Source organism: Conger conger, chromosome 3, assembly GCF_963514075.1.
Source record: "Conger conger chromosome 3, fConCon1.1, whole genome shotgun sequence".
In the NCBI taxonomy this organism is placed as follows: domain Eukaryota; kingdom Metazoa; phylum Chordata; class Actinopteri; order Anguilliformes; family Congridae; genus Conger; species Conger conger.
In genome coordinates, this window is record NC_083762.1 from 40,177,641 (window position 1) to 40,202,997 (window position 25,357).

The following is a 25,357-nucleotide window of genomic DNA, read 5'->3' on the forward strand; positions in this document are numbered from 1 at the left end:
ATTGTTCACAATAGAATTTGGCAGACTCTTATTGTTAACGAGTCTGAGTCGAGTCTCAAATCATTCTTGGACAAGTCTGAGTCTAGTCCGGAGTCCATACATGTGCAACTTAAGCATGACTCGCGACCGAGTCGCTGACTCGAGTGCCCATATCTGGAAAAAACATTAATAAGTAACTCAATAAAGGGCTAAAACCGACAATAATGCGCCTTGGTTATATAGTAACACCTCATCTCCTTCAGTGCCCTCGCAACAACCAGGGTGGCCTGTAGCGTAGTGGTTAAGGTACATGACTGGGACGTGCAAGGTTTGTGGTTCAATCCCCAGTGTAGCCACAATAAGATCCGTACAGCCGTTAGGCCCTTGAACAAGGCCCTTAACCCTGCATTGCTCCAGGGGAGGATTGTCTCCTGCTTAATCTAATCAACTGTACGTCGCTCTGGATAAGGCATCTGCCATTAATGCAACCACCTAGTATCACCATCAAAACCACCTAGCATCGCTTTAGCAACCACCTAATAACACCTGAGAAACCACCTAGCAACTCCATAGCAATGACCTAGCAACCACCTAGTAACACCTTAGCAACCACCTAGCAACACCCTAGCAAACACCAAGCAATACCTTAGCAACTACCTAGCAGCACCCTAGCAACCACCTAGCAACACCATAGAAACCACCTAGCATTGCCTTAGCAAACACCTAGTAACACCTTAGCAACCACCTAGCAACACCATAGCAACCACCTACCAACCACCGAGCAACACCTTAACAATACCCTAGCAACCACCAAGCAACCACCTAACAACACCCTAGCAACCACCTACCAAAACCAGAGTATTAGCAGTAGTAGCAATAGTCCACCGATTTGCTGCAATCACACTGCATTTTCTTCATGAAATGCACATCTCTAGTTTTAAAATGAGCTCATAAATAACACATGAAAACTGTTTTGTGTCCATATATGAAAGAGATCACTGTAGTCTTAATCCATTAAGGATGTTTTGTAATTAGTTATTTGAACCAGAGTAATTGCAAAAACCTGCACAGGAGCTAGAACTGCAACTTTCTCTTTGGATATATTTCACAGAAATGTACCTGTATTTCTGTCTAAATGTGTTGTGTGTTTTTAAAATCAACAAATAGTCTATGTGTTCCTTCAACGGAAATGTTGCAAATTCTTACAGATATGCCTATTTAAGATCTGCCTATTTAAATGACCAAACAGCTGTTTTATTAATTAGGTAATGACTGCTTTATTGTTTGGGAATGGCATAGACTTGTAAATCTGAAATCCATTGAATAGACATGTTTTTAATAGCTTGCACTGGTCCACTTTAGCAAGACATTTGTACAGCTTAATGCAAACTTAATGCATGCAAGTAATTTTTTTATAGAAATGTTGGCATGTGTCAATTTTACATTTAGTAGTGTGCGAGTCGTTTTCGTTTACTCAATATTACTTTGAATGAGAATGTACATAAAAATAATAAACATTATTTGCTGTACAATGGCAGTTGGTTTGACAGGTTCTTCAGAAGTCCCTCTGCTCAGACGACGACCTCTCAAGCTTGAGCATGCTACTAAAATGTTGATTGGTCAGGCTCCAGCAAGGCGGAAGTCAACGGCGTAAGGGGGATTCCCCGTGGGAAGTTCCCAACGCATTATAAACATGTAAAATATACATTTGAACGAAATACTGTTTCCTCTCCCGCTTGTGTCAAAAAAAGTTGAACTTGAAGAATCAAAACGTGTCGCAGTGTCAAAAAAACAGAATAAATGTAGATCTTGTTGAGAGTTTTCGATTTAAGGTAAGATATCGTTAGCCTAGCTACAGCTGGCTAGTCTTCCCATTTACTGTAAGTTAGCAAAGTTAGGTGAGCCGGCAACTGAGCTAGAAGCATTCTAATTTAGCTAGCTAACACTACTTGAAAGCATTGGGCTATAACGCATATCGACTCCAGAAAACGAAACTTCACGTTTGTACATTTTTAATACAGTTAGTATGTATTTAAGATTATTTGGTTCAATATTTGACTTGGTAGTTACTAAAGTTAGAACAGTTGTATAGAGTTTGTTAGCTAGCTAGTTAGCAATGTTATTAGCTTTAAGGTATTGATGGTGTGTAGCTAGCTAACTAGTCGCTTGCTTGCTAGGCTAACTATAGGGTTGCATTTGTATTACAGGACATCAAGGTAAGGCCCTACCTTTGAACATTTTTATTAATATTACATGTTCAAATTCTAGTGCGCTCAGTTGATGAAATTAGTTTTATAAATGAACCATGTTAACGGTACAGTATTCAGAATGTAGGCAACAGAATAGGATAAAGTTGTTTACATGATAAGAATTGTTGAGTGGCTTCCTGGTTGGTTTGTAACCTTAACATACTGAACTTCGCCAGAATACTATGATGAAGTGATGTACATAACCTAGCCCAATTTGCTGTTTGTATCCTGTGATATTTTCTCTATTATACACATCTTTAACTCCACAAGATTAGTGTAAAGTTATTTGTACATCATTCTTACATTACATTACATTGTCTTTTTGTTTAATTATGTAGTTCGGTGATACTTCTAGCATGTGCTTCCCATTGGTTGTGTTCGTTGATTTGGTCTCAGATTTAAGAATATTTTGCAGATGTTAACAAGCACATCCATCATGTAGCTTTATAGTTGACATATTTGATTTATTTAGTTTCTAAAAGCATTTTCAAGATGGGCTTTATAGTCATGTGTATTTTCAGCAGATCATCTATCACAGGATGCAGAGCACTAGGATATATCATTTTTAGCTTTCTACATATTTTATTTCTGATGTCAATCACTATAATGTCAAATTCACATTCAAGTCTCAATAGAATAGTTTTGTCTCAATAGAGTTCTTTTTTATTTTTCAATGTGATGAATGACTCAATAGCTGGGGAATTACACAGGGGTTTTTCAAATTTATTGATGAATTATTTAAAAACATGCATATGTATAATTCAGATATTTTGCAATTTTCTTCTTAAAATACCCCATAAAATAGATATGAGAAAATATATTTTTGAAAAAACCTCTGTAATTCCCCAGATATTTTGGCTAAGAAGTAACAAGTAAAATATGGTAGCTACATCAAGTATATATTTTATATATTTTTAAGTTTAAAAATAATAGTTTTTTGTACAGGAATATTTAGGAAATGCCCATTATTATTTTTTTTTTTTATGCTTAGTTTACTTGACACAGCTGGTATAAAAGCATTCTAAATGAACTACTTAAACCTGTTCCTGATCATTGGTTAATATATCTTATGAAAAAACAGTAGTTGCTGAAAAATGTACCAATCCAGCCAAAATTGCCCCTTTCACTTGTGGTGCCTCCCTCTAAGACCCCTTTTCTAGGAATTAAATGTAAGAACATTATCAGGTAACACTAAATGAAAGTTTTTTTGTTGAAACTTCAGATCAAATTGATTGTTTGTATCCTTATAATAACCTTGCAAGTGAACAGCTAGCTATGTTATGTTTATCAATGGTTGGGAAGGAACAATTTTGAAAAATTTGTGTGTGCGTGTGTGTGTGTGTATATGTGTGTGTGTGTGTGTGTGTGTGTGTGTGTTAGTGACCACATTATTAGGTACATCAGTACACCAGCTTCTTGCTGCAAATATCTAATCAGCCAATTGTATAGCAGCAACTCAATGCATAAAAGCATGCAGCAAGAAGTTCAGTTGTTGAGCAGCAGTTTGGTGGCCCAAAATGCCTTGTTCATGAGAGAGATCTGAGGAGAATGGTCAGGCTGACAGGAAGGCGACATAACTCAAATGACTTAGTTACAACCATGGTATGCAGGAGATCATCTCTAAAACACACTGGTGTAGAACGGTAGAAGCTCTGGCATAACTGGTACTGTTTCTGAATGCAGGGCTCATGTCGGCTGTGTCAGTAATGATACTGAAGCGCAAAGCATGGAGAGGAATATGGGAGACCAGCTTCATAAAGCCTACGAAGCCTATCGACAAGCCTCTATTGAAAAATATAGTGCTGAAAAGGAACTCAAGCAAAAGGTAAAAGTGTAGACCATCGTTTGAGGAAGCAACTAACAATAATAACAATGCATATAATTTCTGTACAGTCTCAGAGCACTTTAATAATAATATAGGGAGCACTGTGTTTATACAACCAATACTGTGACATGGCACCCAAGCGGGCGATGTACTGTATTTTTTTGTCAAGGAACCATACAAGAACATTCAAAAGGCCTACTGTGCCAGTGGTTCACAATGTGGCTGATGGGAGCTGAAATCCATAGATCATCAAGCACACTTCCTCTATCTTTTAAGTTAAACCTAAATGGGTATACTTTTGTAGGACACCAATAGTTTAGTATTAAGTAGGATCTTTAATGACCATTGGTTAACCACTACACTGAGGAACTAATTTATTTGTGCATTGTTTGTGTGGTTTGGTTAGGGGTATTTGTTTCCGCTCCAGATGTCTCATCCAAGTAAACACCAGGCCCAGCCTCAATTCGCCTCAGACACCTAAGAGGAAGTTACAGAATTGTAGCCTATAGCAGCTGAGCTGGTTACTGTCATTGAAAGATTGTATTTATGGTAATGCGATTTATATTCCAAACTGTTATTTCACAGATGTCTCTTTTTGTGCATTGCAGAAAGAATATTATGAAAAGTACACCAAACAACTTGAACAAAAGATAGAGGACCAAAATCTGTTAATTGTTCAACTTAAAACTCAGTTGAGTTTGGCAACAAAGCATACTTCAGGTTAGTATGAACTCATTTCTATTCAGAACTTTCAGCTAAACAGACTATTCTGTTTGATTTATATGGCATTGAGTGGCCCATTTGTTATTTTTGTATGGTACAACAAAGCAATGTTGGCAATCAATATTTAACAATATTTCTCATTTTAACCAGCTCTGCTACAGAAAATTTGTAGTTGCGACAATATGCGCTCATTTTTTTTTGATGGGGGCTGTTTGATGCTTTTGTTTCTCAGAAGAGGGGGAAAGTTGTGAACCAGGTCTCAGGAAACAGGAAGTAGAACCTTTATCAGCCTCTGATCAGCACCTTGACAAGATGCCATGCATCTCCCAGGGAAGAAAACAGGTTTGATGTCTCAGCCACATTCTGTGTGACAGTAGTCTACAGTATGTTTTCCACTGCTAGTGGTTCTCATTCAGTTTTTGCAGTGTTCCTGGGAAATGGATTGGTCACACTTTACAGTAAGGTTAATAAATTGGCATTAATTAATGTAGTTATTAATGATGGACAAATACATTACTTACGCATGAAATTAACTAGTAATTACTTAATACATTTAACTGACTAACATACAACTGACTTGATATTTATACATTAGCAAACCATATGATGAACCTATAATTAGTTTACCATTAACAAATACATTACCGTTACATTTTCCAAGAATTGGCAATAACTGATGTAGTTGTTATCATGAATTAATGATGTACACATCCATTAACAGAGCTCTACAGATTAACTTCTCAGAAGTAGTTAGTTAACAACTACATTAGTCCATGCCCAGTTCATGGAACCTTATTGTAAAGTGTTACCCAGTGATTTTATGGTGATGATAAAATCTGTTTCTCCAGTGCTGTTTTAGAACTGTCCAAACAGCCCAGCTTCATGCAGTGCAGGCCCCCTCCTGTTCAGTAGCTTGGTACCCCTTCCCTAGCACTCCACAATATATGGTTCCTCTTTATGGCTGTGTGCGATGATGGCTTTTTTTGTCTTGCCTATTCATTTACTGTATATGGTGTACACTCTGTTAATAAATCTTTATTTATAGTGCTTACTAGTTCACTAAACTTTTTATATATATATATATAAAGGTATTGGAACAGCAAGGTCAATTCCTTTGTTTTTGCAATACACTGAATACATTTGGGGTTGAGATGAAAAGATGAACATGAGACAAGAGTTAAGAATTTCAGCTTTTATATCCTGGTATTTACACCTAGATTTTTTAAACTTCCTAGAACATATCACCTTTTATATCAGACCACCCAAGTTTTAGGTGAGCAAAAGTATTGGAACAGAGAGTATTTAAGTAAATGAAAGTAAATAACACATAATATTTGGTAGCATATCCCTTGGTTGCAAAAACTGCATCAAGCCTGCGACCCATTGACATCACCAAACTTTTCCTTTCTTCTTTTGTGAGGCTTTTCCTGGCTATTACTGCAGTCTTTTTCAGTTGTTGTTTGTTTTTCCCTTCAATCTCCTCTTCAGGTGGTGAAATGCATGCACAATTGGGGTAAGATCTGGTAATTGACTTAGCCTAGATTGACCTTCCACTTTTTCTCCCAAAGGACCCTTTGTTATGTCGGCAGTGTGTTTTCTGTCATTGTTTTGCTGCATGATGAATTCCTCCCAATTAGTTTGGACATATTTCTCTGTAAGTTGGCAGACAGAATGTTTTTGTAGACTTCTAAATTCATCCTGCTGCTACAGTGCTCAGTGTAAATGAGTACACCCCCTTCGAAAAGTAACATTTTAAACAATATCTCAATGAACACAAAAACAATTTCCAAAATGTTGACAAGACTAAGTTTGATATAACATCTGTTTAACTTATAACATGAAAGTAAGGTTAATAACATAACTTATAACAAAATTTTCAGTTTTACTCAAATTAGGGTGATGCAAAAATGAATACACCCCACTGAAAGTCTCTGGAGCAAAGCTAAATTTTAGACTACAAATGTCTAATTTAACAATAATGAACCACAGGTGAGTCTAATTATTCATTACACGGGTGTCCAGCAGACTGTTGACTATAAAAGGGTGTTACTTCCCTTCCCATTTCATGTTGTTAGCAATGGCACCACATGGAAGAGAAATGTCGAGAGACCTGAGAAAGAAAATAATTTCTTTACACCGCAAAGGTGAAGGCTACAAGAAGATCAGCAAAGCTTTACTTATCAGTCAGAATACTATAGCAAAAGTGATACAAAAATGTAAAAAAGATGGAACTGCAACCATCTCACAGAGACGTCCAGGCCGTCCATGGAAGTTACCACCTCGACAGCAGCGTCTTCTGATGAGAAGGGTCGAAGAAAATCGGCATGCAAGTTCACTGCAGTTATCTAAGGAAGTAGAAAGCCAAACTGGGGTGACTATTTCTCGTGACACAATACGGCGTACACTGCAGAGGAATGGCATGCGTGGGTGCCGTCCATGAAGGAAGCCTCTCCTAAAGCCCAGGCACAAAAAAGCCCGCCTAGAGTTTGCCAGGGCCCATGCTGACAAAGATGAAGACTACTGGGACTCTATACTCTGGAGTGATGAGACCAAGATAAATGTTTTTGGAACTGATGGCTTCAAAACTGTATGGCTTCGCAAAGGTGAGGAATACAAAGAAAAATGCATGGTGCCTACAGTGAAACATGGTGGTGGCAGTGTCCTTATGTGGGGTTGCATGAGTGCTGCTGGTGTCGGGGAGCTGCATTTCATTCATGGCATCATGAATTCACAGAGGTATTGCTCTATACTGAAAGAGAAGATGCTACCATCACTCCGTGCCCTTGGTCGTCATGCACTTTTCCAACATGACAATGATCCTAAACGCACATCTAAGGCCACTGTTGGAATTCTGAAGAAGAAAAGGGTGAAAGTGATTCAGTGGCCAAGTATGTCTCCTGATCTGAACCCAATTGAACACCTGTGGGGAATTCTGAAGAGACATGTTGAGCATCACTCTCCATCCAGCATCCAGTCTCTAAAAGAGGTCATTCTTGAAGAATGGAAAAAGATCGATGTAGCAAAATGTTCATTCCATGCCTAGAAGACTAGAAGGTGCTGTCATTAAAAATCATGGGGGCCATACAAAGTACTAGATGTAGTAGTTTTTGTTGTGGGGTGTACTCATTTTTGCATCGCCCTTATTTGAGTAAAACTGAAAAATGTGGAATCTAAGTTGTATTATTAACCTTGCTTTCATGTTATAAGTTAAACAGATGTTATATCAAACTTGGTCTTGTCAACATTTTGGAAATTGTTTTTGTGTTCATTGAGATATTGTTTAAAATGTTACTTTTCAAAGGGGGTGTACTCATTTACGCAGAGCACTGTACCATCATGAGTTACATTATAAATAAAGATTAGTGAGCCCACTCCAGAAGCAAGCCATGACACTTCCTCTACCGTGCTTCACAGATGAGCTTGTATGTTTTGGATCATGAACAGATCCCCTCTTTCTCCACACTTTGGCCTTTCCATCACTTTGGTAGAGGTTAAGCTTGGTCTCATCAGTCCATAAAACTTTGTTCCAGAACTGTTGTGGCTCATCTCTGTACTTCTTTGCAAATTTTAATCTCGCCTTCCGATTCTTACTACTGATGAGTGGTTTGCATCTTATGGTACAGCCTCTATATTGCTGCTCTCTTCTTCGAATGGTTGAATGAGATACCTTCACACCTGCCCTGTGGAGATTGATTGAGATGTCACTGACTGATGTTTTGGGATCTTTCTTAACAGCTCTCACTGTTTTTGTCACCACTGCTGTTGTTTTCCTTGGTTGACCTGTTCAATGTTTGTTGCCCAGTACGGCGGTGGTTTCTTTCTTTTTCGGAACATTCCAAAGCAATGGCTTTGATTGCTTCCAAGCTTTTCCAAGCTTCAAAATGGCTTGCTTTTGTCCCAAACACAACTCTCTGGTCTTCATGTTGGTTTATCTTTTCTAACACAAATGCAGTCTTCACAGGCAAAACCCAAGGCTAAAACCATTCAGAGCAATTTATTGTTTAACCAATCAACAGGACTGCTGGGCAACAAGAATCACCTGTCAGTCACATGTTCTAATACTTTTTCTCACCTAAAAATTGGGTGGTCTGATATAAAAGGTGATAAGTTGTTTAACAAATCTAGATAAAAATACCAGAAAATAAAAGCTGAAATTCAAATCTGTCATCTCGTGTACATCGTTTGACCTCAAACTCAGTATCTAGCAAAAAAAAAAAAAGAATTGCTGTTCCAATACATTTAGAGGGGACTGTATAGTGAGCTCCAGAAGTATCGTCTCCCCTATCTGACAGTGCACAAACATAAGCACAATATAATTATTGAGATAAACTCAAAATGCCAATATGTGAAAAATACTGTACTTTATTAATGTTTTAATGGAACCAACCAAAATCAAAGATTCATTTAATAAAAAATGAATTTAACCAAAATCAAGTTTTCATAATTATTGGCAACCCTAGTTTACTACTTGGTTCATCCACCTCTGGCAAGGATAACAACATGGAGCCTTTCCTGTAATGCTTGGCAAGGTTAAGGAAAACATTTGGGGTCTGGCACCTGAGATAGCTACTGCAGGACATTGTGTTGTCATGGAACCATTTCTGTGTTTTTGAGGTATGCTTTGGGTCATTGTCTTGCTGGACACTGTCCACCGACACTCTCAAGTCTCGGCCTGATCTTAACCAGTGCCCATGGACCTCTGGAATTAAAACAGCCACAAAACATCACTGACCCACTGCCATATTTCACCGTGGGTATGAGGTGCCAAAAAATGCTGATGCAGTATCTGACCAAAACGTAATTTTCTTTTGCCTCATCTGACCACAGCACCTTCGTTCATTCATAATTTAAATTACTGAATGACACCAAATGATAGTAAAATTTAAGGTTTCGGTCAGATACAGCATTACATGAGAAGATTCCATGTAAAATTCCAGAGGTGAAGTACTAAACCAGGGGTGCCAATACATATGAAACCTAGATTTCGGTGAAATCTAGTTTCTAATCATTCTGGAGCCAACTGTATATATGATATTGTTTTCACTACCGTTGGTTTGTGGTGCTTATTTTCTTCTCATTATTATTGCTGTTGTTGAGGTATCTATTATTACCATTACTTTTTATTACTGACAGCACAAGTCCTAAAGCTCAGATCCTGTGCGTTCCCCTGAGCTCCAGTATACACTCACTGAGCACTTTATTAGGTAGACCTGTACACCAGCTTGTTAATGCAAATATTTAATCAGCTAATCATGTGGCAGCAACTAAATGCATACAAGCATGCAGACATGGTCAAGAGGTTCAGCTGTATTTCAGATCAAATATCAGAATGGGGAAGACATTTGATCTTTGTGAAATTAGATTTGAGTGACTTTGACTGTGAAATAATTGTTTGGCGCCAGACAGGGTGGTTTGAATATGTCAGAAACTGCTGTTCTCCTGGGATTTGTATGCACAACAGTCTCTAGAGCTTGCAGAGAATGGTGCTAAAAGCAAAAAACATCCAGTGAGCAGCAGTTCTGTGGGCAAAATGCATTGTTAATGAGAGGTTAGAGAAGGGCCCAACTGGTCAAAACTCAGGAAGGTGACAATAATGCAAATAACCAAACATTATAACATTGGTATGCAGAAGAGCATCACTGGACACCCAACACATCAAACCTCTAAGTGGATAGGCTACAGCAGCAGAAGACCAATAATTAAAAAACAAGTCTAATAAATACCTAATAAAGTGCTCACTGAGTGTATAGTGTATGAAGTGAAAAGGTCTATACAGTCTAATGAGGGTTTGCACTGTGGAGTTGAATTTTTACTATGTATATTTATATTATTTTATATATTCTTCCTTATTATGCCATGTTGGGTCTTTTTCTCAGGGGTCATATTTCTTACAGTAGCAGTTATCAGGTGTGGAGTTCACAGAATGTTCATGCCATTTATCACACATGTCACAGTCAAGAAGCGTTCAAACCTAATTCAGGAATGAAATGTAATGATGATACTGTAGCGTATGTGTGCCTCTCACAAAATACATAATTTTGGTCAGTAGGTGGCACTCTAGTACAACATCTGCCCTGTCAGATGAAAGTCAGACCGAAACACCGCGTTCTGTGCAGCAGTGAGATTTTTTTAGGCTTGGGCATTTTGGAGATTATGTGCGTACCAGACATATGCACAGTAAGCTTTGGAAGTATTGTTAGTATTTACATTTATTCATGTGCCCTTGCACTTCCTTCACTTTTTTATTTTCATAACATGAAACCAGTCTTACATATATTCAGATGTAATACACTAAAGTACTTGCATGAATTGTACAGATACACCTGTTTGTAAAATATATTTATTGACATGAAACATGTACTGGGGCATTATTCACTTGTATTCAATTAAGTCATTGAGGTCTGAACGTTTATACCATACCCTCACCTGATGAATTCCTTGGTGTTTACCTCAAAATGTTATTTCTCTTTAGGGGAACGACTGCTTGGAAGCTGCAGCAGTGTCACCACACACGCTACCCAGGTCCAGTCGCACAGAGAAGTATGTGCTTCTCCCTGGGACCTCGGCAACAATCGCTTCCTTAAAGTTTTCTCTGCAAACTATTGTCTAACTTCTGCTCTCTTCCTCTCAGTAAAGATGTTCTCGATGCGTTTCTGGAACTTCAGGGGAAATTCGCCCTGATCCGGACATTAGCTAAAAAACAGAAGGATCATCTGAGAAAAATATGTTCAGGAAACAATCCAGCGAATGGTAATTTTGCAGCTTTTCCTTATTTAATTTGAAGTCACTTAAGGCCTTCAAGAACTGCTTTGCACTGACTTGCGGTAATAGCCTGCTAAGGATGAACGTCTACTTAACCTGAATGCAAACCAAATCTGACGCTAATTTAATTACGAGGGAGAGAAAAGGTTCAGTTACAATTACTTCAAATTGTCATAACATGATGAAAATAATAATATATTTTTGCTTTTTTGCTGTGCTTGAAACACTCTTATCTCCTGAGCAGAACAACACCTGAATCACAACAGTTTATTTGGTGCTATATTGCTCCGTTGAACTATGTCCCTTAACCTGTATTAAAATAGAATACTGAAGTAAATATGTTTAATTATCTGAATTGCGAAGTTGTACTATGTTGGTTGGTCAACAGTAATTACTCAGGGGAATGTTCTCCTTGTTCATAAACAATTGTTCCATGAATACGGAGTCATAAGATAATTTTAATGTAGAAACAAACCCAAAAAAACCCAAAAAAAACATGTATATTTTGAGATGCACGTATTCCCCCATTTACTGACACCTTAATCTTTTTCACAAGCATTCAATGTCTTTTCACTTGAATTATGTTTCTCTTCAGTGTCTTACACAATATTTTGAGTTTCATCCCTTAAGTAAATGACAACACATACCAAAATAAAACCGTAACACTTTGCGCATTGAGGCTGATATTGAGGCTGGCGCTTAATTCCAGGCCGAAAAGCTTGGGTCTGTCCCGACCTCTGGTTTGTCTCGCTGTGGTGGCAAAAGCCCTCGTGAGTGAAGGTGAGCTTTCTCTGCCTGTCGCTCAGATCAGCAGTTCTCCATGCCCATCCAGTGCACGGACGTGACGGCGGAGCGGGCCGAGGGGCCCTTCTCGTCCTCCATCCGGGCCGAGACGGCCGACGATCCCGCCGGCGCCTCCCTGGCCTCCCGGGGAGCCAGCCCTGAGGACAGGGAGTTTGACTCCCTTGCCAAGCTGTGCGTCAAGTTCCCGCCAGCCGCGGACAGCGAGTACGAGTTCCTCAACAGCGCCCCAGAGAAGCACCTGAAGGCGGTCATGGGGAGGGAAGGGAAGGCCGCGGTGGCCGATGATCCGGACGACAGGTTTCCGTACCCTCTCCTCGTGCCCGGGTCCCCCTCCGGTCCGCTCAACCCGGACAGTATTCGAGGTCCCCAGAAGGTAAGCGTGAAGCGTGTGCTTCCTTTGTGTGTCGTATGTGGTGTGCAAATAAAGTGTTAGGGATCTGTCTTTTACACCTGTCCGTCAAATATCTGTTGGATCCTATTTTAATTTCAATGAATGAGATAACTTTTTAAAGAAAGGAATAATATAAAAACCATGGGGGGGAGGGGTTGGGCAAAGGTGAGAAATATCCCAGAAATATCCCAGTCTTGATTCGCATTAAAATGGAATCTGCACCAAGATATATTTAATAAAAAGATGCTGTTAATAGGTTCTCGGATATAGTCTGCTTACTACTGCAGAGATCTGAAAAACACCCTGGAACCACGGATGCAAATCCCAGATATGTTTTGCGTTCTTGAATATCTTTTTTGTGTCTGAGCCCAATCTTAACAAACTTAATTATGCTGCTTCATTCATAACTTGTCATGGGCCTGGGGAGCTGTGAAACACACATTCTATTACATTACATGTTCGTTCTTTCTCCCTCGCTTGTTCTTTTCCCAGTGCCGTCGTGTTTCAGAGTGCGTTTCCTCTCCACTAGCTCCCCGTATCGAAACTCACAAACCCCTCATGGAAAAATGCAGCCGTTTCGGTTACTTTCCAACTTGCACTAAATCAGAGGTACTGCTATAAAGGTAACAATGAGAAAGGAAACGTGAGACGGTGTTTAACCTTTGAACAGCGTGGACCTAGGGGTTAGGTCATTGACAATTTCTTTGATAATAATGTGTTAAATTCTCCCCTGTCATGAAAAGATAATTGGACATGTTAATGATGGAATGTAGTAGAATTGTTCAAGATCTTTGTTTGCGTTATGCTAGACTGCATGTAAATTGCAAGACGAACGGCCTTGCAATGATCACCATGCAGCTATCTCAGTTAGGCATCAATGAAATTATTGCTTCAGTCACAAATATGCAGTTATATTTTAATGGATCTTGATACAAAGGTTGCTTTACAGTTTCCATTTCAGCAATACTGAACTACTATTTTAATGGCGAATTACACCAAAGGAGGCTTCCCTATTTCCCCATTTGCCCCAGGCATTGTAATTGGTTAGCTAAACCTGTGTAGGAAAGAAGGTCTGAGGTTTGTCTTGTGGCAGGATATAAAAGAAGGAACATTAGAGATTCATATTTCATATTTCACCAGGGATGTAATATTGGTGGTCTATAAAAGTCTATAAACAATACCTTTGCGTGTGCCATCCTAGTGAGATATTTGTGAATTAGGATTTGTGAAACCAGTGAGCAGTAATTAATCTAAAACCAATTTTTCTAGTTTTTGGTCAGTGCAGGGAAATGATATTTCCTCAAACAAAATGTGGGTGAAATTTACACTGAGTAAACCCCTGGCAAAAATGAGTGCTAAATTACAGCTAAATATCTCTCAGGCCCAAATCCAATGTCCTTTCAAATACTCTGTCTACGATGTGAGACATTCCACCATGTGATTTGGAGCACAAGATCCTAAGTGATATTTTTTGCCCATATGACTGAAATAGTACCCTCAAATCACATGATCCCACTCTGCCCAAAAATGCTAAACTTTTGACTGGCAGCAGTTAAGCTATGGTTCACTCCTTTCCTCTCTAAGCCAATACTTGAACTGTTCTCTAGTAGTGCAATAACAAAAAATGGATTCACTGATGTTTAAACACCCTGAAGTTCCCAGAATCATGTGTTACAAAACCTCTAGTTGCTGTGGAGCATCACCTGCATGTTGGACTTTTAATTAAGACACCTTAATATCGATTATGATAAGCAATTACTGCTATGTGATGTTTTATTGTTTTATGACTGAATTTTTATATCTTATGGGTAAAGTAGCTACCTTGTCTTAAACTATGAAAGTACTCCTGAATAACATTGCTGCGTACACGTTTACTCCCTCTAACTACATGTGCTCTTCATCTCAGGATGCAATAGAATGAGCGTTATAGATGGCAGTATGGAAGCATTCCCGTATGAGAATTCTACACTGGTGGGTGGCCAAGCAGCCTTTAGACTATTCAGTTCAATTTAATTAAAATCCTAAATTAATGCATTCAGAGCCTGATTTAAAACACTCTTCTCTCACCAAGACCAGGCCTAATGAGAAGGGATGGTGTCAATTCCATTTCAATTCAGTGAGTTTCCGAAATGAACTTGAGCTAATGAGCTCAGATAGCTCTGCCAGTCTCTTGTGCAAATACTGTATCTACACGAAAAAAATACTTGCATGTGCAGTGTATCATTGAACTCTGTGTTCCCTGTTGTTACTCTGCCTGTTTCGTTGTCAGTAGCTTGAAGCTACTGACAGAAACTTCTGTACAATGCTTGCTGCAAAATATAGAGGTATACAGTCCCTTCAGAAAGTATTGGAACAGCAAGGCCAATCCCTTTGTTTTTTCAATACACTTAATATATTTGGGGTTGAGATAAAAAGATGAACACGAAACAAGAGTTCAGAATTTCAGCTTTTATTTCCTAGTATTTACACCAAGATGTGTTAAACTACTTAGAACCTAGCACCTTTGGTATCTTTTTTAGGTGATAAAAAGTATTGGAACAGTAAGTACATTAAAGTAAATAACACTTAACAGTTGGTTGCATATCCCTTGCTTGCAATAACTGCATCAAATCAACGACCCATTGACATCACCAAACTGTTGCATTATTCCTTTGTGATGATTTTCCAGGCTTTTACTGCAGCTTCTTTCATTTGTTGTTTGTTTCAGTGGGCTTCTCCCTTCTATTCTTCAGGAGGTGAAATGCATGCTCCATTTGGTTAAAGTCTGGTGTTTGACTTGGCCAGTCTAAAAACTTTTTCTTACTAATATTTTCCTTTGTTTTGTTGGAAGTGTGTTTTGGGTCATTGCCTTGCTGTATGATGAAGTTCCTCCCAATTATTTTGGATGCATTTCTCCTTAAGTTGATGGACAGAATGTTTTTGAAGACTTCTGAATTCTTTCTGCTGCAACCATAATGAGTTACATCATCAATAAAGATTAGTGAGCCCACTCCACAGGCCCAAGCTATGACACTTCTTCCACCGTGCTTCATAGATGAGTTTTGGATCATGAGTGGATGCCTTCTTTCTCCAGACTTAGGCCTTTCCAAGGTTAATCTTGGTCTCATCAGTCCATAAAACGTTTGTGGTATATCCTCTATATTACTGCTCTCTAAGTCCTCTTTGAATGGTTGATTGAGATACCTTCACCCCTGCCCTGTGGAGATTGATTGAGATGTCACTGACTGATGTTTTGGGATTTTTCTTTGAGATTGTTTTTCTTTTAACAATGTTTCTGTCATCAACTGCTGTTGTTTTCCTTGGTCGACCTGTTTTATGCATTTTGCTCAGTACGCCTGCGATTTCTTTCTTTTTGAGAGCTTCCAAGTTGTTGTACAAGCTATCCCCAATGCTTGTACAATTGTTCCCCTGTTCTAATCTTGAAAATGGCTTGCTTTTCTCCCAAAGACAGCTCTCAGGTCTTCATACTTGTTTATCTTTTCTAACACAAATGCAGTCTTCACAGGCAAAACCCAAGGCTAAAACCTAGAGAAGACTGTTTATTGTTCAACCAGTCAATCTAACAGGACACATCGGGGCAACAAGCAACACCTGTCTAAGTTCGAAGGTATTTAACAAATCTAGATGAAAATACCAGGAAATAAAATCTGAAATTAGGATCTGTCATCTCATGTACATCTTTTGACCTCAAACTCAAACTTGTTTTCAGTGTATAGCAAAAACAAAGGAATTGACCCTGCTGTTCCAATGCTTTTTGATGGGGCTGTATCATATGAAAGTTGCTAACTGTTATTGCCAATGTTTTTTAAAACCTTGTTTCTCTGAAAGTTAAAGCAAACCTACCATCACAAACTGGCTATGGAATGTATTGCAATCGCATGCCACAGCTACAGAGCCCTCCATAATGTTTGAGATGAAGACACATTATGTCTTGATTTTTCTCTGATTTGCTACAATTTTAGATTTGGAATCACACAACATGTTGTTGATGGGCGGGTTCTCAGATTTTATTAAATTACTGTATTTTTATGCATTTTAGTTTCACCATGTAGAAATGATGGTGTTGTTTAGACATAGTCCCCCCATTTCAGGGCGTCATAATGTTTGGGACACATGGCTTCTCTGACTTTTATTGGCAGAACTTTGGTCCTCATGTTGATAAACAGCTATAATAGTTTCCAAAAGTGATGGAAAGACTAGGTGCTGAGAGATCTCTCATTAAGGAGGCAATTAAACACACCTGAGCAATTAGAAATACCTGTGAAGCCATGTGTCCCAAACATTATGATGCCCTGAAATGGGGGAACTATGTATGAACACCGCTGTCATTTCTAACTTGTGAAACCAAATGTATAAAAATACCATTTATTAAAGTGTGACAATGTGATATACTTTTTATTACGAATTTCAAATTGATAAATGATGGGTCCCAGACATTATGATTGATATACATATTATGTATATAGTCTCATGTATTGGATATAGCTTACTGGTAGGCTATTTGTTTCAGATGCTAGACTGTGTCCTTGGCTTTGGATAAATGATGTGCCATTTTCTATTTTCCATTTCAATAGCAACAATGGAAATTGATTTCAATTTTTTAAACTATTTAAATAGGTGCACACCTTTATATTTTCAAATGAATTGGTCAGTTTACATGCGGTTATGGTTAACTCCAGCCAGCCTTTCCACCTGTTTGTTGTTAAACAAGTACCATATTAGCTTGGGTTTAACAAAACCACAACAAGAAAACATCTCCAAAGACTGTAGCAACCATCCCAAGAGGATGGAATTGATGCAAGATCATATCGTTGCTGTGGTTTAAGGAGTTTTGTTATCCCATGCAAGTCCTGCTGTTTTCAGCATGCTAAGTAAAGGCCATCGCAATTACCCTGGGGAGCCCCACCAGCTGGTGCAGGGGTTTGTTTGTTCTTTTGGGCATATCCTGAGTTGGCCTCTTCCCTTTCTTTTGTTGTTTGAGTTCGGCCACACCACTGCAAACTTAAACGTTTAAAAATTACCACAAAACCATTCATTTTTGTACCTCCTTTTCATTTAAAATTACTGACTCCCACCATTTCTGTGCTGGGGCCTAGCGTAATTTATATTTATTGTTCTATGTACTTTCTAGGGATGGGCTTTTTCAGTATGCTCATGTTTCGTTTACCTGCTGAAATGTAACCGATTAACCGATTACAAATCTATTTTTTGAACCCGTAATAGGCTGCTGCAATGGGCTGGACCACAGCCAAAACAATGAAAGTCAGTATAAGCACATTAATTAGAAATATTACTGCACAACAGTAAAATTGGGCAAAAAAGGACTTTTATGGGATTTATGGTTGCACAAAAGACTGGATGTCTATATGTCTATCACCAGTAATATTTCCAAACTCTAAATATTCAAAGGCATGACAATGACAAGGAGTGATTTCATGAAAATGGCAGTTCTATACATCAGTAGTAAGATATTGAGCAATAGGATACTCGCTGAACAACAGATATTGTTACAATATGACACAACCTGAGGAATGGCACGGAACAACATAGGCTATCAGTAGACAAAGTTACCTGCTATAGAATAGTCTTAAAACATTTTTATGAACGTAAAAAAAGTATTATTATTATAGCTACTGTTATAATGCTGTATTTTTTCATTTTATTTTATTTTTTAAAGCGTTAACCGGTTAAGAAATTCCCTAGTACATCCCTAGTACTTTCCAGCATAAAGTGGCACAAAGAATGTAAAATAACCTTTGTCCCATAGTTTTGTTCTCTCTTAACAGCTATTTCTTTAGGGTATGAAGAAAATGTATACAACCATTGATAATGATGGTGGCACCATCAGTCCTTAGTGCTCACTGCTCTATCTGTTACTAGGGTTGGATACCAAGAATGGTAACTTTTGAACCACTTTTGGTTCCATATGTTAACTTTTTAATTATTTTTTAAAAAGGCATCATCACGTTTATTAAGTCAGAATAAAACCTCTCATCCCTACAGATCGACAGCTGCTGAAGCATTTTGCTTGCATTGCTATCTGTTCTTCACTATTTCTACCACTTCCATATAGCTAGCTACCATTATGGCCTTGAGAAAAAAATGCTGAAAAGTTTGTGTTCCTTTCAGCAAAACTGGTAGAAACGCAGCTAAACGCTTTGTCTCCAGAAAGGCTGTTGTCTGCAAGTAAGGAAACATGGGCAGTATGATGGAACTGAAAGTTACAGTCACAGCACAGCCATTTAAAACAATGCAGTGTGTTTGATAGCATGCCTAAAGATAACACTGTCTCTTCTCTGGCTGCCAGTACTCAATCTGACTCGTCATCATATAATTACACTATTGTGTCACTATCAGCCTCGTAGTAGATAAGCTACTTTTTTAAATATACATTTTCAAATATTTCTTTAACATATCCGTTTTAGACTGTCTAGCAGCAACAGCCACCCTGCACCCTACTCCTCCCAGCCATGAACATCAAAACCATTTCGTTCGAGCTAAACAAGGGAATGCAAGCCAGGAGAGAACGGAGGAATGTCACAGTTCATTTTCCTTCAGAAGAACTGTTGATTTGTTATTGTCGTTTTAGTGAAGAATCTGTCATTCTTAGTTCATTTTTTTCTGATCTTTTTGGTGAAACCTGAAAAGAGAATATTTGTGATAAGAGTAAACAAATAGTTGTTAAAAATGTGTTGTTCCCAAAGACAACACAACCCCTCCACCCCAAAAAACAAAACAAAAAAGTTATAAAGATGAGAATCGAATAGGGAGTCGAATTGTAATCCAACCCTGTCTATTCTGCTTTCTAAAGCAAAAGGCAGGACAGACTGACTGCTATCCTTATATTGATGGTGATATCCTGAATTGTGTGGGTTTTTTCCCAAAAAAAAAAAATATTTCTTGCCTTTGAAATTCCCCACTTGACTCATCTATTTGTGTAATAGCAAGAGCTTTCTAAATGTAGCTGATCAGTATACACCAGAGGATACAATCTTAAAATTGTCTGTAGAAGCATTATGGTTTTGCCTCTTCTCTTTCCTCAGACAGTCTGTATAGAAGACCTCTGTGTCACTTGTGGGAGGATACTGTCCACAGATTCTTTGCCGTTTTAAAAATCAGCAAATGTTGCACTGTACTGATACCACTGGCTCCTGCATAAAGGGAGATTTGTTCCCAACAGCCACAATTTCAAAAATGCAATATCAATATCTTTAAAGCACCGTTTTAAAGCAATGATTATGATTAAATTAAGATGTACAGTTGTCTTTATTTTTTAATACATCGCTTGCATGTAGCTTTAATTTATTTAAGTTGTCCGTTGTTATTAAAATCATCAAATATTAGAAATGACTCATTGAAATTAGGCCATGTCCTCAATAGCCCAGTGACCATCTTCTGACAAACATTTACAGTCCCATAAAGCAGTTTTATCTTCCATTTTAAATTATTCTCGAGTGTCTAAAGTAAATTTGTGAAGGTTATGAAAAATAGCTGCTAACAATCATGTCGGGACTAAGGACTCGGGCTGGCTTGAATTTCACTCCATGGACTAACCTAATTTCAGGCAAAGAAGCACTCTGCTGTGGTGGTGTTATGACTGACAGATAGCAAAGTGCAGAGAATGTAATAATTTTGAATATACTCCACGTGTACTTAAATTTACCTCTTTTTATCTTTTCGGACGTCATTTTCACTATGATGGGTTAATCTCAAGCAACTATACGAGTCGATACCTTATGGAATGAATGGAAACCAATGGCTGGCCTGAAGATAGAAAATACAAATTCAACAATCTAAAAAGCTGTTGGCTGCTTTGCAAATTCGGTTTTCAGCAATGTAAATAACCAAAATGATATTGAAGCAATAATGAAATAAACAAATGTACAGATGGTCATTTAATTTTCAGAAGGAGTGAGCAGATCATACAACCCTTCCCCCTCCCATCTGAAGTTAGTTAAGAAAAACACATTGTTTTGAGTCGAATATATCACTTTTTTCTTGTAGATGAAAAGATATGCCTCAGAATACAAATGATATCAAAGAAATTTGGATGTCCTTTTCTGAATATCGTATTCTGATTTGGGAACGTCACTTGTCTCTGCACATTTTAGATCAACTATTTCCCATCCCCTTTCTCCATTGGCTAAAAGTAGGCAATTGATGACCGACCCACACAGGCCTTCACAGAAGCATACTACTGTATTTCTCACTGCAATGCTGACTAGCTCATTGCAGCCTGTCATACAGTAGAGCCTTGCATGTTCTGTGACCCAAAGGATACAGGATTTTATTAACTTGCTTAATAACTTGTCAATAACAAGTCAGCAGTTGTGCTTGAAATCATGCGGGGTAAATCTTAGGGTCGTTCTATTCAGTTTGTGCTTTCACAACAAGCTAGTTAGTTAGTGAAGCTTGCTCAACATTGTAAGCTATATATAGCACAGACAAGACAACCTGGCTACAGGCCTTGTATAGGTGGTACAGCTCCTGGTTTTAGTTGTAGCTTGGAGGAAAACCAACTCCCATCTCATTTACAATATTGCTTGTGAAGAAATGCGCCGAGCAAACAAGCGAAGCTGAGATTTTGGACGGCTGGATCCATGGGGAGCTGGTGTAATGTACAGTCTAAAACTCAACAGCTAGCACCCTTCTTCGTAGCCATTGCTCATTGTATTCATAAAAGTGGGCAGTATCCACTTGCAGAGGACTGGGGATATTAAATTAGCGGGTAAAATATTATTGCTTAACACCAAAGTAGGTTTTCTATGTGGAAGCACTTCATTCTTCAGATTTGTCCGTTTCAGAAGGCAGATTACTATAAGCTATACTTAAAACCTCTTATCAAATAAATTCACAAATCTCACAATGTGACACTACCTCAGTAGAGCCTGCAACCCATGCAAAACATTGAAATGTGAATTTCATCACATGAGCCCGTATTGGCTGGAAGGGTGTGCAGGTAGTGCAAATGCTGGGAAGGGCTAGTGCAGTGTGCATCTGGCTGAGTTTAGATTAATGTATTGATAATGCATATAATTAAAAAAGCCTTTGATTGACACAGGCAATGGCAAAACCGTTTTCATTGAAAAGAGACCTTTTTGAACATCAGGGTATTAAAGAAAAGGTCAGGAAAGGTAAAATACCCGGTTGAGAAGATTACAGTGGTGTTGGGATGACGGGATGGGATAACACAGCAACCACATACATTTGATATTTGCTCCATCTTGAGGAAATATGCGGTGTCCTCACCTATACTGTTAATGATAATTGATTGTGGTTACTATGTGAAGTGGTGTACTCTAACCAGCCTACACTGTTCCACAAATATATGTGAGTGGGCGGGGGAGAATGCTGCTCCAGCCTCACCACTGGACTGCCTGCCCATTTGTTTAAATGGCTGCAGGAATTATACTGCCATCTTCAGTCTCCAGGTTGATATACTGGTTCATTTTTCTCAGGGCACCTTATAGAGGCCACTGAACGGCTCTTCCAAAGACATAAGGATGTGATCATCACCAAAAACAAAAGCGACATACTGTTCTTGTGAACTGGCAGCAGAAAAACACTGGAATCATGCAGTATCAAAATGGGATGTTACCAGCCAATTTCTTTGACTATTGTAGCTATAACATAAGATATATTTGCATTGGAACTGGGGCTATAACCACAAGGTTGTGGGTTTAGGCCCTGGGAGAAATTCCTTTATAATGGCCATTGGGCTGAATGGTGTTAGTAAAAGTCCTATGCCTATGCAAACGCAACTGTTTTCACAACACGTAACAACTTTATGTTTAATGTGTTTTTCAGAATTTATGCTGACAGAAATTAGGCATGGACCCATTGGTAGAGACATAATTGTGGTCTCTGACAAAATTGAGCATGGGAAAACAGAAAATGTATGTTAACTCCTCAAACGTATGATGGAAATGCAAATTATTGAACACGGAAGAACATGCATGTGCACAATGTAGCAGTAAGTGCGATTCGTGTGAGGATTACACGTTTCACTCCAAAGTGGGGACACTGCTCCTGTGCCTTCAATAAAAGGCTTTAGGATTTTATAAGAATTTCACAAATGAGAGAATGTAAGGCAAAAAAAAACCAAAAAGGTATTAAGCGAGATGTTTCTCTCTCATACAGCCTGTCTGGAGTCCAGAGCTGTGTGAGGCCACAGGATTGGAGACACTGACCCCCAGCAACACTGACCCCCACCAGAAAATGAGCCCCGGTAACTGTGCTTTCTGCGATGCCCTTGTTCCCTCTGCCAACTTGTACAGCCACCTTAATTCACACTTCTCCAGCGAAACCAACGGACACTAGCAGACACAAGGTCTTCCATGGATTTACTTAGGGTACGCACTGCACGTCTCTTCGTAACGGCCTGCGAACGTTTGTAGTGCGTCTTTTTACATTTACCAACACATTATGCCTTGAAACAAGAATCAGTAGTTTCTTCCTGTATACATATTTAATTTGTCTCTTTGTAAGAGTAGAATGACTTTAGTGTTTGTCTTTAAAAAAAAAAAATTGTAAAGTCGCCTCGGTGTGGAGAAAATCCTGAGTGGTTGTGTGTAATAAAGTCATGCTTTTATTAATTTTATCACCTGTATATTGTATTAATGTGTCCATTTCTTGACTGAAAGCATACCTTGAAATTGCCTCAGGCAGTGTCTGGAGATGTTAAAGGGTGTAAAGTGGATCCTGAGCAGTGGTCCAATCAGATGAAATACTACACGGGATTTCTCACGGACTACAACTACATCAGGCTGTATTTGCCGAGGTACCGGGGCATAGTACGAACATGAAGAGTGAAGAGTATGTTACAGAGAGTTAAGAAGTAGCGGGAATTGCGTTCTGCGCACAAAATGACACGACGGCACAGATTTCAGGGGTTGTATCGCAAGTGAAAGAAGCATACACATTTTTATCCATTCTGATCTCTTACTCATAATACTCGTACTCGTGGAATTAAATTAAATGAGCAAACCCCACACATTGTTTGCCGGTAAATACAAAGCTTATTTTCCATGGGGTTCATGGCTTTTTGTTTTTGTATTTTTATCCTTATCCTTGTCAGATAATCCAGTGAAATCACAGGCCTGGTGCATTAATTGAATGTATTATACATCAGTTCAAATATTTGTAATGCACTCTGCAGTGATTTTTAAGGATCATGCAGACATATGGGTTTGGCTCATATGTCTTGGCTCATTATGCTGGTCATGAGCATTTAATTAAAAGTTACTGAGGCACCATTCTAATTGCCTAAATTATATAAATTGATTTTAAAACTGTTCTGGTGTACTGTGCTGCATATTTGTGCAACAATTTCTATCATATCTCATATTTGTTATGCTTGACATCTTTTTTAAAACACAGAAAATAAAATAATTCACATATTTAATCAGCCAATCATGTGGCAGCATGCAGAAATGGTCAAGTGGTTCAGTTTTTGTTTAGACCAAATATTAGAACGGGAAAGAAATGTGATCTTAGTGACTTTGACCATGGAATGATTGTTGGTGCCAGATGCTGGTGCTGGTTTGAGTATCTCGGAAACTGCTGATCTCCTGGGGATTTTCATGCACAGCAGGCAAGTATTTACAGAGAATGGTGCAAAAAAACATCCAATGAGTGACAGTTCTGTGGGTGAAAACACCTGGTTAATGAGAGAGATCTGAGGAGAATGGTCAGACTGGTTCAAGCTGACAGGAAGGCGACAGTAACTCAGATAACCACGGCTAACAACAGTGGTATGCGGAAGAGCATCGCTGAACACCCAACACATTAAACCTTGAAGTGGATGGGCTACAGCTGTAACAAGATGGCAGGGAAGACTCTTAGTTGAGGGATTGCAGTGATTGTTAGCGGGCTTGTGTGGATGGGAGGTGTGCAATTGTTCCTGTCGGTTTTATCAGAAAAGGGTAGGTAGCTCATTAACATGAAATCCAAACAGTTAACTCCTGGATAATGATTAGCTAACATTATTAACATCAGAACAAGTTTGCCATGCCCAGTAGAAGAAAGCAAGCAATTCATCCAACAGTGGAGTAAAAAAAGCGAGAGAAAAAAAACAGCCTTTTAATTTTAACACCACTAGTACCACGGGCGGCCAGTAGCATAGTGGTTAAGGGAAATGACTGGGACATGCAAGGTCGGTGGTTCGATCCCCAGTGTAGCCAAAATAAGATCCGCATAGCCATTGGGCCCTTGAGCAAGGCCCTTAACCCTGCATTGCTCCAGGGGAGGATTGTCTCCTGCTTAGTCTAATGAACTGTACTTTGCTCTGGATAAGAGCGTCTGCCAAATGCCGATAATGTAGTACTACATGATGCTTCTCTTAATGAATAGCTGGCCATTTTGCAGGTAACTTAGCTTACTGGTAGCTAGGTTGACAGATAATGTGGAAATAGCTGCTAGCTATTATTGGAATTTGCTGTTAATGATAATTGATTGTGGGTACTATGTGAAGCTGTTTACTCTAGCCAGCCTACACTGTTCCACAAATAAATGTGAGTGGGTGAGGGAGAATGCTGCTCCAGCTTCACCGCTGGACTGCCTGCCCATTTGTTTAAATGGCTGCAGGAATCATACTGCCATCTCCAGGTCTAAATACACTGGCTC

At 38.8% G+C, this 25,357-nt stretch overlaps 1 protein-coding gene across 4 annotated transcripts; it reads left to right on the top strand.

The window, feature by feature from the left end:
- The first annotated feature begins 1,620 nt into the window (after window positions 1-1,620).
- tank (TRAF family member-associated NFKB activator) lies at window positions 1,621-23,333 on the top strand. Of its 4 annotated transcripts, none has more exons than XM_061235307.1 (8): window positions 1,621-1,811; window positions 3,912-4,053; window positions 4,662-4,773; window positions 5,009-5,118; window positions 11,249-11,316; window positions 11,408-11,526; window positions 12,345-12,715; window positions 22,874-23,333. In XM_061235307.1, the coding sequence occupies exons 2-8, from the start codon at window positions 3,955-3,957 to the stop codon at window positions 23,051-23,053; spliced, it is 1,059 nt and encodes a 352-aa protein (XP_061091291.1). In that variant the 5' UTR covers window positions 1,621-1,811; window positions 3,912-3,954; the 3' UTR covers window positions 23,054-23,333. The 4 variants fall into 4 exon arrangements, with proteins under 4 accessions (XP_061091291.1, XP_061091294.1, XP_061091293.1 ...); XM_061235310.1 differs by having other exon boundaries at window positions 5,009-5,104; window positions 11,247-11,316; XM_061235309.1 differs by having other exon boundaries at window positions 5,012-5,118.
- Window positions 23,334-25,357: the final 2,024 nt, after the last annotated feature.

What these genes read in the sequence shown, in the direction of transcription:
- tank (XM_061235307.1), top strand. Translation starts at nt 3,955, where the DNA reads ATGGAGAGGAATATGGGAGACCAGCTTCATAAAGCCTACGAAGCCTAT. An exon ending in TCTCCCAGGGAAGAAAACAG is followed by an intron (nt 5,119 to 11,248) that starts GTTTGATGTCTC and finishes ATTTCTCTTTAG; the next exon opens with GGGAACGACTGCTTGGAAGC. An exon ending in AGGAAACAATCCAGCGAATG is followed by an intron (nt 11,527 to 12,344) that starts GTAATTTTGCAG and finishes CCTGTCGCTCAG; the next exon opens with ATCAGCAGTTCTCCATGCCC.